We start from the raw sequence: 14,641 nt of genomic DNA, 5'->3' as shown, positions 1-14,641 counted from the left end.
TTTGACAAATGTAGATGTACTTCCAGGGTATTAGCTGGACATCGGGACATTGGGATATTAATGGAATGGAACTATCACTGAACTCATTTGGATTGGTTTTGCTGACTTCTGCAGGATTAGCCATAGCTTAAAGTTATGCCCCTGTTTATGTAACTTGCTGAGTAGGACAGAGAGGTGAAACTGCAGCAGCCTGGAAGGAAGAGCTGGAACAGAACTCCGCTCGTTATTAACAGGCCTGTCTCTGCCGAAGGGGCCTTTCCGCCCCATCCATTGCAAGAAACCATATGAGTGCACTGTCATTCCTGGAGTAGTTAAACATTTTTCAAATGGCTAATAAAACCAAGTAGTTCCAGTCAAGTTCTCTAACTCAGTAATTGCCATTCTGTCTGGTTCATAATTTCTCTTTTCTCCCATATTATAGTCCTTCCATAGGAACAGATGACAGAGCCACTAGAGTATCCTGAATTGCTGCTGGGTTGCCTGCACACAAGGGCAAACCACCCTTGAGCCTGGCCAGTATCAGGTGGACACTATTGTCACCTGTCTCTGAACTTTTCCCACTGTTCCCTTTTTCTGTGACATGGCAATCTGAGTATTTTTTCTGAGCTAGAAAGGTTAGCTGTCCCTTGGTTTATGTAAAGAGATGGGTGAATAACACGTTAGCCCAAATGGCACAGTTGGAATACAACTAGGGTTTGTATATATTGTGGAACTTTATGCTTGGTAAAATATAAACACTTGCCATAATGTCAAGCTTGTTTTTCCACTGGGGCTCCAGATTCTTTGATTTCTTGTAGCCATATGATTAATGAAAAGGTTAAAATAGTGACACTGGGTCTCTGAAAAGGTGTAAGGACTTAAATTTACCATGTGAATGGTCCTGTTGATCTCTTAAGTTCTTATGCACATAAAATATTTTCAGGACCAAAATCGTAGGGGAAATTTTCAGTTAGTGACAATTCAGTTAGTGACAATTTTTGGTTAGTGAAACATTGCTTTGTTTCTCACATCAAATTGTCAAGCTGAAGTAAATTAGCAGAGCTTCCACAAATCCATAAGAAAAGACAACCTCAGAAATTCTGCAGACCTCATAATCCCACAATTTATAATACAATACTGAATGTTATTAACTAAAATGTAGTGACTTGGATACAAAATTGCTGTAACGTACTTGCTATGATAAATATTTCAAAGGACATAGTCATTTACTTTATTATTTTAATTACCCTTTTTCCAGGAAGTCCAGATTTACTTTTCATTCTGGAAAAAATACTGGGTTTTTGCTTTTTTTTCTTCTAAAAATCTCACCTGTGATCAATAATTAATTTAAAATCTTTAATTGTATTTAAAATCTGTAAAGGATATCCTACCAGGACAAAATAAATTTTATATGTATAACTTTATGTATATATATCTGATAGGATTTCTTTATACTCGCAGTCCCTCTTGTTAATCTGAGAGGTGGGATAGCAACGGTGCTATATTTGTATTGTTTACGAATGTAAGATATATGTAACACTATAAGGAAAGGAAGCTTGGTGGTGTTCAGAACCTCTGTGTTCCTTACCAGAAAGTTCATTATTTTCATCCTTTCTGAGCTGGAAATTCTCACTGGGGTAGTTAGAACAACAAACAAACACAATCTGAGTTTGTATGTAGAGTAGAATTCAAGAAAAATATTTATTTCCTCCTTCCTCCTCCCAGCCACAAATATAAGATTCAAAACAAGTGCTATTTTTCTTAACAGTTGGAGAACATTAGGTTTCATGGTAGAGTTCCATATTTCTAGGGAGGTTGTTGCAATGAAAATTTCTCATATTTGTGAGAAATCAAAACATTGATTACATCTCAGCAAAAGGTTGGGTTTTTTTTCCTTACTGACTTGCTGCATGGGGAAACATTTGAACACGGGTGTGTCTTAACCATTTTGAAAGTGAAAGGTCTTATGTTTGTCCCAGCTGTTGTGGGCATGATCTTTGTGACGTGAATACTTACAGAAACCAGCACAAAACAGAGAAATGGGAGAAAGGTCAGGAAACACTGCTGAAACTTATAAGGAAAAACAAGCATATGCAGATATATGTGTTAAGCAGGAGGATTTACGCCTTTTATATTGTTATAGAAATGAAAGGATAACTTCACACTTCTGTTTTTTTCTCCTGATAATGAGCATGTACATAGAATCAGAGAGAGAAATGTAGTATGAAAGTTTCTATTTAATTTGCATTAGAATTATTATTCTTGAGGCCAGTAACTTATGTAGTGAATCAGAATGTCAGCAACAATCAGTTGTTCTGTAAGGCAAATAACAAGCTGTAGTTGCTCACACCTGTGTCCCATTTTCCTTCTCTTCAATCTCCTCCAATATAAGGGGGTAGCAAATATATAAAGCAAGTCTACTACCCCAGGAAAGTCTGGTTTACTATTTCTATTGAGATAGTTTTAAAGGAAAGTGTGAAGTCTGCTACTAAGTTACAGTGATATAGGTGTACTTGCCTGAACTTGCAGTGAGAGTGAGCATTTATCACTGTGAAAAGATTTCCACTCATCTTCAAAATCACATCTCCAGCATACTTAAGGTACCCTATTGTAACTGCTTGGTCTGTCAGGAAAAGAATGCAGTAGATCCAAAAGCTGCAAAGTTTTGAGGAAAGGTCCAAGTTGGGTCGCATACTGTTGGCCTTACTATGTTAAAAATATGTGAAGTATGTGGCTGATCTGGACATTGCACCATTTGTCTCCAGTGAGATCAGTGCATATTGGATTGGTAGAAGGCCGCTATGTGGAAAGTATTCAATGGGAAAATGTGTACATACAGACCTGGCCGGAACCCACATCTACGTGTACCCAGCAGGTAAGGAATCATTACCTAGGTGTTACACTCAAAATAGTGTTTAAAGGCAAAGAGGAAGCATGGCTTATATGTAAGTAAAGCCAAGAATTTCTTGTTACTATAGTTGAAATGTGAAGAATCTAGTAATTATTAATACAGATCTAATTGCTACAGAAAAAGAAAGAATGACAGTGCAGTGAACGTATTATGCACACTGCTAGGTTTCTATTCCTTTTCCTGCTATCCTTTCTGTGGCTCCCCTGGGTCTGAGGGTTGGCAGTTTCTTTCTGGGCTGTATGGGGGGTGTCACAGCAAGTTGCCAGCACATGAAGTGCTTCACTGGCACAAATATGACATTTGTGTGGATGGTTTCTTTTTCCTTTCTCCAGGATTCATGTGAGGTCATTTTTTGTTTCCTAACAAGGTTTTACACTCTTGCATCTTTCTTTGTTGGTCTGCAGCTCTGTTACATCCAAATTTACACGACATTTATGCATGTTAGATACTACATTGTTCTCTGTGTTATCCCTAAAACCAGTTTTGTGCAGCTCCAGGTTTGCATTTCTTTAACCGACGATGGGGTAGCTGTGCCCCGCTCCTGTCCTGTGCATGTCCCGGCTGCGCGCTGCACCATGTGTCTCTGCTCCTGGTTGCGCTGGTAGTTATGAAATGGCTGTCTGGGGGTGTAATGTGCTCTTTTGGGGTGACAGTTTGTGAGGGTTGTTTTAAGAGATGAATGAGGCCACTTGTTATTGTAGACCAGGTTCCTGTCAGAGCACTGGATATCATTTGACTGACAATATTTAAATTTGTTTGTGAGAGGAGGAGGATGGCGCTAATAACAAAAAAAAAGCCCTCTTTTGCTCAAACTGGACAACCTAGAAACCTCGCTGGAGGACTTTCCATGGAGTTAATAATTTAGCATTAAGCCTTAAAGACACGATTGTTTTTGCTAACAGATGCCGGATGATCAGTAATGGCCATGGAGAGCTATGTTTACTGGGACTATTTTGGGTCGGCTGTGGGAGCTCGGGTGCCCCCGGGCAGCTGCCGGCCCGGGCGGGCTGGGGTCCCTCAGGGCGGCCGCCTGACGCGGGCCGCGGGCGGCGGGAGGCCGGGGCCGGCGCGGGGCCGCAGGGCGCCGCCTCTGCCGCTGCCGCCCGCCAGAGGGCGCCGCGGCCCCCGCTCCGCCCCCCCCCCCGCCCTCCTCCCGGCGCTGGCGACCGGTCCTGCCGGGCCCTGGCGGGGGGGAGGGAAGGGAAGGAGGGGAGGGAGGGGAGGAGGACGGGCTGGCTGGCGGCGGTATCGCCACCAGCCGGAGGCCGTTCGCCCGCGCTCCTGCGGCAGAGGCGGGCAGCCGGGCTGCACCGTGCCCCTCTCCTCCCCCCGCCGTGCGGCTCGGCGGCCCTTGCCAAGATGTCTCGGGAGCCCGGCTGCAGCCGCTGGCTCCTTTTCGCTGCGTGCGCCCACCTCTTCTGCCTTCTCCCGCCGCTCCGCACCCGGGGTGAGTGGCCGGGGGCCGGGCCGGGACGCCATGGCGAGGTGAAGGGAGGGGAGCCGGGACGCTCGGCCCCTCCGCCCCTCCGTGATGAGGGGGAGGAGGGCACGGGACAGAGCCGGAGAGCTTGGGAGGGCCGCGCCAGAGCCGCCGCCACCGCTCCCTCCCCGCTCTGTCCCACCCCGTGAGGGGAAGCGGGCGGGGAGACGGGAGGTGCCCCTTCCCCCGAAGTTTGTTAGCGAGCCGGGCTGGAGCGCGGGAGGGGCAGCGCGGGCTCCCCTCAGCGGCCTCGGCTCCGAGGCGCCGGGGACGGCCAGCGCCGGGACCGCTTCCCGCCCTCGGGCCCCCGGCACTGTGTGGGGACGAGGGGCGGCCCTCTCCGCCGGGCCGGGGCGGGGCAGGGGAAAGCCCTCGCCGTGGAAACCGGCCCTCCCGGGGCCAGCCGCTCCGGTCAAGAAAATCTTCATTAAACTTAGCTAAAACCCACCACGAAGCCACTCGTGCCCGTGTTTGAAATAGCGCCTTACTGACTGGGTGTTGCTGAGGGGAGGTGGAGAGGTAATACCGGCTGGTTAAAATTTTAGCATAGAGGAAAAAAAAACCCTACTATAATTTAGAAGCGTTTTTAATGTGTCTAGGCAGGTGGGAGAAGATTAAAAGCGAAGGGTTAGTAGTATGTCAGCAGTTGGATCGTTACAGGCTCTTGGAGTTAGGAGCTGTTGCTGTGAGTGTAAGAGACAGAAATAAATGTTTATATCTGTTCTGTTTCTCATTATTTCGCTTCCTGAATGTTTCCATCTCTGTCAGCACAGGCTTGTCAGTTTGTTCAAAGCCTTTGGAATTGATTCTCTTGCATTACTATGGCTTGTGAATCAAAATCCTTCAGTGGAAACCTGGTACAAATAAATCCTGTTTTCAGCAAAGTAAAACTGTGATGTTTTGATTTTTCTCTTGTAAAACACTTTTCCTTTCACCTGCGCAGCTTGGTTTTTGGAGGAGTCCTAATACTCTACTGCTTTTCCTAAAGCTGTATTTCATTCTTTCTGGGATGAGTAGTTTTGCTTCAGTGCTTCCGCAACATACTGTAGCACTTGTAACCTCGAACAGATTGTAATCACAGTCAGAGAACAGCAGCTTCAGTTTTCTCTGTGTATGTTTATTGTACATACATACATACATGCAGGTAGAAGGCAAAAATGGAAAAACTTTTGTTCTTGTGCAATTATTTCTTGTTTAGTAGGTCTTGATTAATGCTTGTATAGAATTTGTTCACCTGAAGCTTACTGCAGTATCATGGCTTTCTTGTAGTTTTTTCAAATATCTTTTTACATTAAAGTCCTTTCTTTCGTAAATACCCCATGCTTTTGAGATGACCAGGATAGTAACTTTGCAAAACAGTCAGCTTTGCTCTTGGAGAACAGAAATAATTTGGATTGCATTTCACAGAATAAAACAGCTTGTCTGTTGGTAGTTAAGTCATTTCATAAATTCCAGCTTGCAGGTGGCAGCTTGCAGAATAGGAAAACATATTCAGATGATTTTGCTTGGGTTAACTTCTAGACAATCGGAAGGGGTAATGATGATGCTTTTTCTTCTACTGTTTTTCTTTGCTCGCCTTTTATAAAGATACTGGTGTACACAGCACTCATTTAGACATTTCAGTGGTTCACAGTGCTGATTTCAGTTGCCTTCTTCCCATATGTGCCATTAGCTTAAATTTAGTAAAGAAATAAAATTAGTTGCTTTTATTTTATGAAAAGCTTCAGATGCTGGAAATGTGCTTGCATCACCCCCTTTTCTCCCTCTTCTCCCCCCTGCTCTCTCTCCATTTTGGGTTGATAAATCTCTAAGTCTTCAGTCTTACTGGCTAGACCAGGGTCTTTGCTGACAGGATAGCAACAATGAAGAAATATTACACAAGTTTGCATATAAATACATGAAACTAATTTATTTTGCTTGCTAGTGCTCCCAGGCTGTCTCATTATCTTCCATAATGGCTTCCATAATCTTCCATCCTGTCTCTTTGACTGACAGCGTTGGTGCAGATTTTCTCTGGAATCATGTCAATCCATAAAATCTTATGTTCTTCGAAAATTTGGAGGGGGAGGAAACCCAACCAACCCCCAACCACAACAAAAATAGGCCTTTCGTTAAATTAGAAGTATAAAGAAATTCTATTTTAAATGTTTTGCCTACTGTGTACAACATAATCAATGGCTTTCATTATTTGAAGTGGTTATTATTAGTCATGGTTTTGCAATACGTAAGTCATAGAATCATAACTTTTTTGTAGCTCATTTAAACTGACCCACAGCCCAGTGAGGTGGTCAGAATGACTCTGGGGTCAGCCTTGAATCAGGCTGTAAAAGAGGAAGATAACCGAAGTGTTGCCTTTCTGCCTCAAGTGGATTTTGTCTATGAAAGCAAAAGAATTAACTCCTCTGTTTGTAACATCTTTTGCACTTAAAGGACATATAATTGTAAACGTTTGGAAGTTGTTCACACTCGAAAGGGTAGTACTGAAGAAAGGATTAATTCTTCATTTATAATGTGGTATTATATCATTATATATATTTATACAGTATATTGTATTTAAATATGACAGTATTTCCATCCATTTTCCTAATAGTTTGTTGGCATGTATTCCTGAAGTTCAGCTGCTGAACAATAAAAATAAATGATTGAGTTTTACTTTCTAGTGTTACAAACAAGTCTATTTACCCCTATAAATTTTAATGGAAATAGTGGAAAACTTAAGAAAAATAAATAGGAACTGAAGCTGCTTATATAATATTCTCTGATTAAACTTCTAGATTTTGAATGAATCCAAAAATCTTGTCTAGCATTTTCAGTGGATTTTAGTCCTGTTTTCAAAAGAAATAAATGTAAGATTGATGAAAACAAGGAGCTTTAAAGTATTTATAAAATTTCTTTCCTTTTCTTACTTATCGTCAGCTCCTGAGCATTTAGCAAAAGGAGGGGAGGACTGGTGATTGACATATTCAGCTTCTGTCTGCTTATGCCAAATGATGGGTATAGCTATGTGTGTTACCAAACTTCGAAGAACACAATGCATTAAATAATGAAGTGGCAAACACAAAATTATGGGTTGCATTTAAGACAGTGCCTTGCTGCTTTTTTCCACTTTAGATAACTGCGAGCAGTTGTACAGTCAATCACCCTAGCCTTTCTGTTCACTGTGGTGCCTACACAATGTGAACTTTTACCAGCTAATCAGTTTCTTCTTTTCTCTGTGCTCTATGGTAAGTCAGTGGTCCACCTGAGCTATGCTTGCATTGCATAAAAAAACCTCAAAGGGACTAGAGGAAATTCTGGATTTACCAAAGGTACCTCTAGCTCCAGAGACTGATGTCTTAGGGAGTTCTCTACTGAAAGAAGTCTATTGCAGTTGTCTGAATTAATAATGATTGGACATGAGAAGTTACTGTTTTGTTATAGTAGCATCTGATAGCTCCCAGACGTAGGCGAGCCGCCTTTGTGTGTGTGTACTTCACACGCAGCAAGAAGATATCCTTGCCACAGAGTTTACCTTTTCTACCTGTATTGTACAACTGATCTGGTCATGAGCTGCATGTGTAGTTACAATTTTTCTATCTGTCATCCCCTCCTGGGCACATCTTTTTCAGAAATGTCTTGGAAGTGAGTTGTGGGTGGATGAATTAATCTTAGAGATGTCCACTTGCACCCAGGCACTGTATTTCCTACCTTTGTTGATAAGTCATATGCCAGCTAGATTTACCACATTCTTCTCATGCCACCCTTTTCCCAGTAAATCCTTAGAAGACAACATTTATTTCCAGACTGAGAGATCAGGTTGCTTAGCCAGAACAGTCTTGGCCATATGTTAGTAAGACTTGAATTTACCCCACAAGTGCATCCCAGTTTACTTGTGAAGACTGCTTTACTTGTATCAAATTATATGTGCATAACAGATTTGCTAATGGGGTAATAGAGGGGCCATGGCATGTTCGTTGCTAAAATAAATTCATACAGTCTGCCTGAACGAAAAGCTTGGTTACTGTTGAGTGAAGACTCCTGAGGCTTTTTTGTGGTGTCTTCAGTGGTCTGCTAGTGTGTTTAGTGAATGGTTCTTCAGTAGTTTAAAAATAGTCTGAGCAGTTCTTGTCTTATCATTAAAATGTATTAGCTGGAAAAAGTCTTCCTGGAATATTTAATATAAAAGATACTGAGTCATTTTAATATGTTTATTTGTTGGCAGAGAAGGGGAGGCTGCATGTCTGAAATCACTGGCAATAAGAGTAATGGTATACAGAAAGACTTTAGTGTTCATCACAGATACCAATTTGTTTAATAAACAATGCCTGCGAGTGTTGAAGTTGCACTGTATGTCAGGGCAGCTGCAACAAAAGTAATTTTTAGCCAGGCATATTCAGTTTACCACTGTCCTCAGCAATACAGAAAGATTGATATGGGAGATGATCCAGGAAAGCTGGTTGATTTTCAAGGTTTACCTCCTACAAGCTTAAGAATGATCCATCCCCACATGCAGGAAGGCAAGCAAAGATGGCAGGAGGCCCACGTGCATGAACAAGGAGCTCCTGACAAAACTCAGACATAAAAAGGAAGCACACAAGACATGGAAAAGGGGTCAGGTCACCCCAAGAATAATACGGAGACACTGTCTGAGAGTGCAGGTATGCCATTTGGAAAGCCAGAGCCCACCTGGATTTGAATGTGGTGACGGGTTAAACTTGTGAAAGGCAAGGAAAAGGGCTTCTACAGGTGTATCAGCAGCAAAAGGGAGACTAGGAAAATGTGGGCCTGCTTCTGAATGGAGGGAGGGACTTGGTTAAGAGAAGAACATGGAAGAGGGCGAGGAACTCAAAACTTTCTTTGCCTTGGATTGTACTGGTAAGACCCTCCTTCATCAATCCCAGGGCTCTGAAACTCATGGGAAAGTCTGAAGTGAGGAAGAGGTACTCTCACTGGAGGAGGACCAGTTTAGAGAACATTTAAACAAACTGGACATACAGAAGTCCTCAGAACCTGATGGGAAGCACCCACAAGTGCTGGCAGCTTGGTGATATGAATGCAAGGCCGCTCTTGATAATCTTTGAAAGGTTGTGGTGACTGGGGGACATTCCTAAAGATCGGAAGAGAGCAAATGTCACCCCTCTCTTCAAGGAGGGCAAAGAAGACATCTGGGGAAATTATAGATTGGCCACTGTCACCTCAATCCCTGGGAAGGTGGTGGAGCAAGTAATCCTGGATACCCTTGCCAAACAAGGAAGGACAAGACAAACATATGAAGGACAAGAAGGTGATTGGGAGAAGTCAGCATGTTTTTATGAGGGTACAGTCATGCTTGACCAACCTGAAAGACTTCTGTGATGAGATGACTGCCTTCGTGAACGTGGCAAAAGCAGTGGCTGTTATTTATCTTGAGTTTAGCAAGGAGTTCAGTACTGTCTCCTATAATGTTGTACACAAACTGATGAAGTATGGGCTAGATATGTGGACAGTGAGGTGGATAGAAAACTGTCTGACTTGTTGGGTTCACAGGCTCTGATCAGTGGTGTGGCACACTCAAGGGGGTGATACCAGGGATAAACACTACTCCAGTAGTGTTCAGCCTCTTCATTGATGACCTGGACAATAGGACAGAGGGCACCCTCAGCAAGTTTGCAGAGGATACAAAGTGGGCAGGAGGGGTTGATGCACCAGCTGGTTGTGCTGCCATTCAGAGGGATCTCTGTGGACTGGAGAAGTGGGCAAATGGGAAACTTGGAAAACCACGGTCAGCAAAGGGAAATGCCAAGTCCTGCCCCTGGCAAGGAGTCACCCCATGCACCAGTGTGCACTGGGGGCACACTGTCTGGAAAGCAGCTTTGCAGAGAAGGCCCTGAGGATCCTGGTGGGCAACAAACTGACCGTGAACCGGCAGTGTGCCATTGTGGCAAAGATGGCCAGCAGCCTCCTGGGCTGCATTAGGAAGAGTGTTGTCAGCAGATCAAGGGAGGTGGTTGTTCTCTGCTCAGCCCTGCTGAGACACACCTGGTGTGCTGTGCCCAGGTCTGGGCTTTCTAGTAGAGACATGGACATGCTGGAGTGAGCCCAGCAAAGGACCATGAAGATTATTAATAGATTGAAGCACCTGATACATGAGGAGGCTGAAGGAGTTGTGACTGTTCAGCCTGGAGAAGAGAAGGTTCAGGGGGGTTCTTACCAACATGTGTAATTACCTGATGGGGGGCAGTAAAGAATACAGAGCCAGACTCCATAGTGCCTAACGGGACATGAGGTAGTTGGCACAAGCTGAAATACGGGGAATTCCAAATTCCATTTAAACATAAGAAATACATTTTGTTTTCACTCATAAGAGTGATTGAACGTTGGAACAGGTTGCTCAGAGTTTGTGGAGTCTCTGTCCTGGGAAATACTCAAAACCTGACTAGACAAGGTCCTGAGCATCCTGCTCTGGTGGGGGTTGGCCTAGATGATCTTCAGGGATCCTTCTCAACCTCAACAATTCTGTAGTTCAGTAACATGAAAATGAAGTAGGTTGTTAAAATAATTCCCTGAAGAGCTTTATCTGTGCTCTCAAAGATATAGTATGAAATAGGTCTTTCTTTTCTTCTAGGTTATCTAAGTATTGTTTGATTTGTTTCAAGGATTATGTGCATTAATTTTATAAATCTTAGAAGCAGTGTGACATGGGCTATTGAATGTTAAGGTGAGAGAGGCAGCATCTCTTGTTTCCGGCCTTGTGTGTCATTCCTCAGCTGCATATTAAAAACTGAAAGCTACGAAAATTCTGCTTGCATTCAGTTTTGCAAATAAGCCAAATTTATGAGCTGATACTTCTTCAGGTTAATGCTATGTAGTTAATACATTTTCTGGAATAAGGGTGTTTTGTATTGATCTTGTAATTAGGATCGTGTCAAGTAGAAGTTGTGGATCTGGTTTATGTAAGGGAAGATACACCTTATCTGGAGCTCTAAGTACTGTTATATTGGAAGAGAAGGAGGAAAATGATCATAACATGCAGTCAGCAAGGATATATAGGCAGATATGATATGATAGGCAGATTGAGGTATTTTCTGTGCACGTTTGAACTAGAAGTGCAGAATATTTACTTGAGGACAGGATTTGAGGGGACACTCCTACTTGTACCCTGTTTTCTTCTACCTGGCATTTATGCCTTATTGAAATATCTTTATGGTCAACATGAATTTACTGTGTTAGAATGATTTGGGGATGTCTGCATCTAGTGGTGTGATCTGAGATTCAAATTAGTCAGGACCTGAGATGTCATTGTGAAACTCATCTCCTAGACACTTGATGAAATTTGTCTCCAGTTGAAAGAGCATAGGGATATAGGTAATCAGAGGTGGAGCACCACAGGCTTTGGACAATCTTGTCTTCTTGCCTTCCTACATTCCACGTTTCTAGTGTGTCAAAGGAATTGACAGTTGTTATCAATTCATTTCAAAATCAATTTCAAGCAGTAAATGATTTAAACTTGTAGTGAGACACTCCACTTGAATCTGATTTTTTTTTCCACCCCAGTTTTTAAGAAAACTGTCTATTTGACCATGATGAGTAGTGTCTTGAGTTCCTTCCAAATTATAGCAATTTACTTTCATTTGCATCTCTTTAGTGTCTTTAAGAATAAGACTCCTTACAAAGAATCTTAGCAAAGCTTTCTTGTGTTAAATGGAACTATTTTACAAATGAGCAAGCTGAGACAAATTGATTAGATGACTACATCAACAAGTAAAAAAGAGAACACTCTTTTGGTGGTGATTTTTCTAATACAAACCAGAAGTGTATGCATAGGCTGGTGTCAGTATAAAAGGTTTACAATGATGCTAGGTCTGTGCAAATTAGCTCTTTGGGGTCTCTGTTCATTTTGTAAACATTTATTTGGGCCTTTTATACATCAATAAGTTTGACTGTTGTTCAGAGATGGCATTCAAAGCGTATGACGGCTATCTTCAAGTTTGATAGAAATTTCCTCAGTTCCTGTGGTTCCAAGTGAAGCTTTAGTAATCCAAACTTTAACCTAGAGTGGAATGCAGGTCTCCTACGTGATGGCACATTATGCTGTTGTCAAGTGAAATACTGGACTGAACAGATTTGATTTTTTTTTTAATGGAATTTATTTGCCTTGAAGCCAAGATAAATTGGCTTCACATCAAAGAGTGATCTTTTTGGCGATGTACAGGAATAGAATTGTCAGGCAGCAAATACATAAATTCTGTAAGCATGGACTGTCTCATGTTCATAAAGATTACTACCAGTATAGTATCATTTAATGTGAAAATCTGCCTAAATGTTTTTTTTTCTTTTGCTGCAGAACTTTATCAAGTGTGAAAATGAGCTCCTATAATATGAAAAAAAGTCTGCTTTTTCTTTCAGCTTTTGCTGTAAGTGTAGTTCCTGAAGGTGGAGAAGATGAGACTGAACTACCAGTGCTGCAGGTAATAAATTTTAATTGCCAGAGCAGGAATGTTTTACAGACATTATAAAATCATCTAGATGAGACCAGACCAGAAAGCCTAACATCTGTGACATTGATTATTTTGATCACTGACTTCAGTGGTACTAAATGTCATATTGTCTGTCTGTTCTGTGTGGCATATAAGAGACCTTTAATGGGACACAAGTTGCATACAGCACTACTCTTCTAGTATTACTAGGTTCTTAATTTGTCTTATGGATTCTTAGAATTACGAGAATAAACTTATACTTAACACTTCTGATTTCTTTCTTACACTGGATTTTCTGATTTATGTTGACATTTGTATTAAGAGAATTAGGTTTTTTGGGTTTTGTTGTGGATCAAAATTATAATTTAGAAAACAATTTATTTTCTTTTTTCCAGGATCAGCTGAAGAGTACATTAGAAACCTTGGTGATTTTGCATAGCTTTTACAAGTTGATAGCGTTACTGCTGTTGAGAGTAGTTTTTGAGTATATAACCTTTACTAGTTCAGAGGCAGGTTTTCCGTTCTTCTTGATTTTCTTAAATGCATAATATATTGAGAGCAAAGTGGCTGCTTCTTTGCTAAATTAGTATTATTACATATTGCTACCCAAGTCACGCCTCAAGTAAAGTGTATGAAATTTCAAATTAACAGATTAGAAGAACTGATGGTCAGAGCTAGCCCTACCATTGAACAGCATAATGGATGTTAGGTGTATATGCATGTATGTCCTTTAACAGACTTCTGTCTATCAATTTTTATTTATATATATATGTATATATTTGTAACAGATAGTTGTGTATGTATAAAAGAGACTTAAGGGAGGAAAATCAAATAAAAGTACTGGAATGAACCAAGAGTTAGAATCTATAACTGCCATTTAGATCTAATGATCTTGCATGAAATGCAGTAGAAGTATGGTCTGAGATCCATGTTTCTAAATAATTTTTGGTTTTGATGATGATTGCTCTATCTACAGTAATTTTCATAAATGAAAAAGATCCCTATTGCAAACTGCTGATCTGCTGCAGTGTATCTGGGAGACGAGATAATGTCATTCTGTTTACATTACTTGTAAGTTGCTGTTTGTCAAATTCCACTACTGTCTCAAGCCAGCTGTTTAATGTTATCATTCTTATGTAGGATATAATTTATGAAGGCTTTCCTACTATTTTAGAGTTTCAAAATCTTCCCTCAGATGAAGTCAGAGGTGCCTCCTAGAACTCTTCAGGCCAAAATCCTTCTTTTTTTCTTTTTTACGTTAAGAGGAATGTAAAGGGCAACAATTCTTTTGTGTTTTAATAAAGGTAATTGTAAAAGAGGACTTGTTTGTCACACAGTGTACCACAAAACACATACTTTTTTGTTTGCATAGAAAATTAATCTTCCCATGGTTTTTATGATATAGGTTAATTTAGAATGTGGTGTATATTATGCTGTAAGATGGCAATACTGTGTATAGTCATCAAAAAAACTTAGTCTTACAAGAGTTTCTTTAAGCTTTATTGACCCAGTGAGCAAAAAAGGGTCATAAGCATGGATGCAATGCAGCCATTCTTGAAAAGGTTTTACAGATGGCTACCAAGGAAGTTGGAGCTTATGCATTTCAGTGTAAAAGTCAGACCTGGACAGAGGTAGAGATCATCTGATGCAAGCAGGACTAAAAGGATTAGATGGATATGATATTTAAAAAAAAAAAGAGAGAAAAAAGTGTTTATAAATAGGAATTAAGTCACAAGGGTAGGAAAAACTAATATACAAGCTTATTACTGAGGAGTACCTTGTATGGCATTTCTATCTGAAGGTCTTAAAGCACTTGAACCAAGATAAATCCTTCAA

General features: G+C 41.2%; 1 protein-coding gene across 1 annotated transcript in view; it reads left to right on the top strand.

Moving 5' to 3' along the window:
* Positions 1-4,128: 4,128 nt before the first annotated feature.
* The window catches only part of B3GLCT (beta 3-glucosyltransferase), a 68,584-nt gene continuing 58,071 nt past the window's right edge, over positions 4,129-14,641 (top strand). Inside the window, exons 1-2 of the mRNA XM_074859871.1 lie at positions 4,129-4,337; positions 12,735-12,796. Coding sequence (XP_074715972.1) covers positions 4,250-4,337; positions 12,735-12,796 — 150 coding nt within the window. The 5' untranslated portion in view covers positions 4,129-4,249. The remainder of the gene's footprint in view (positions 4,338-12,734; positions 12,797-14,641) is intronic.

Source organism: Strix uralensis, chromosome 2 (genome assembly GCF_047716275.1).
Source record: "Strix uralensis isolate ZFMK-TIS-50842 chromosome 2, bStrUra1, whole genome shotgun sequence".
Taxonomy (NCBI): Eukaryota; Metazoa; Chordata; class Aves; order Strigiformes; family Strigidae; genus Strix; species Strix uralensis.
This window is presented reverse-complemented; position numbering and strand designations above follow the sequence as displayed.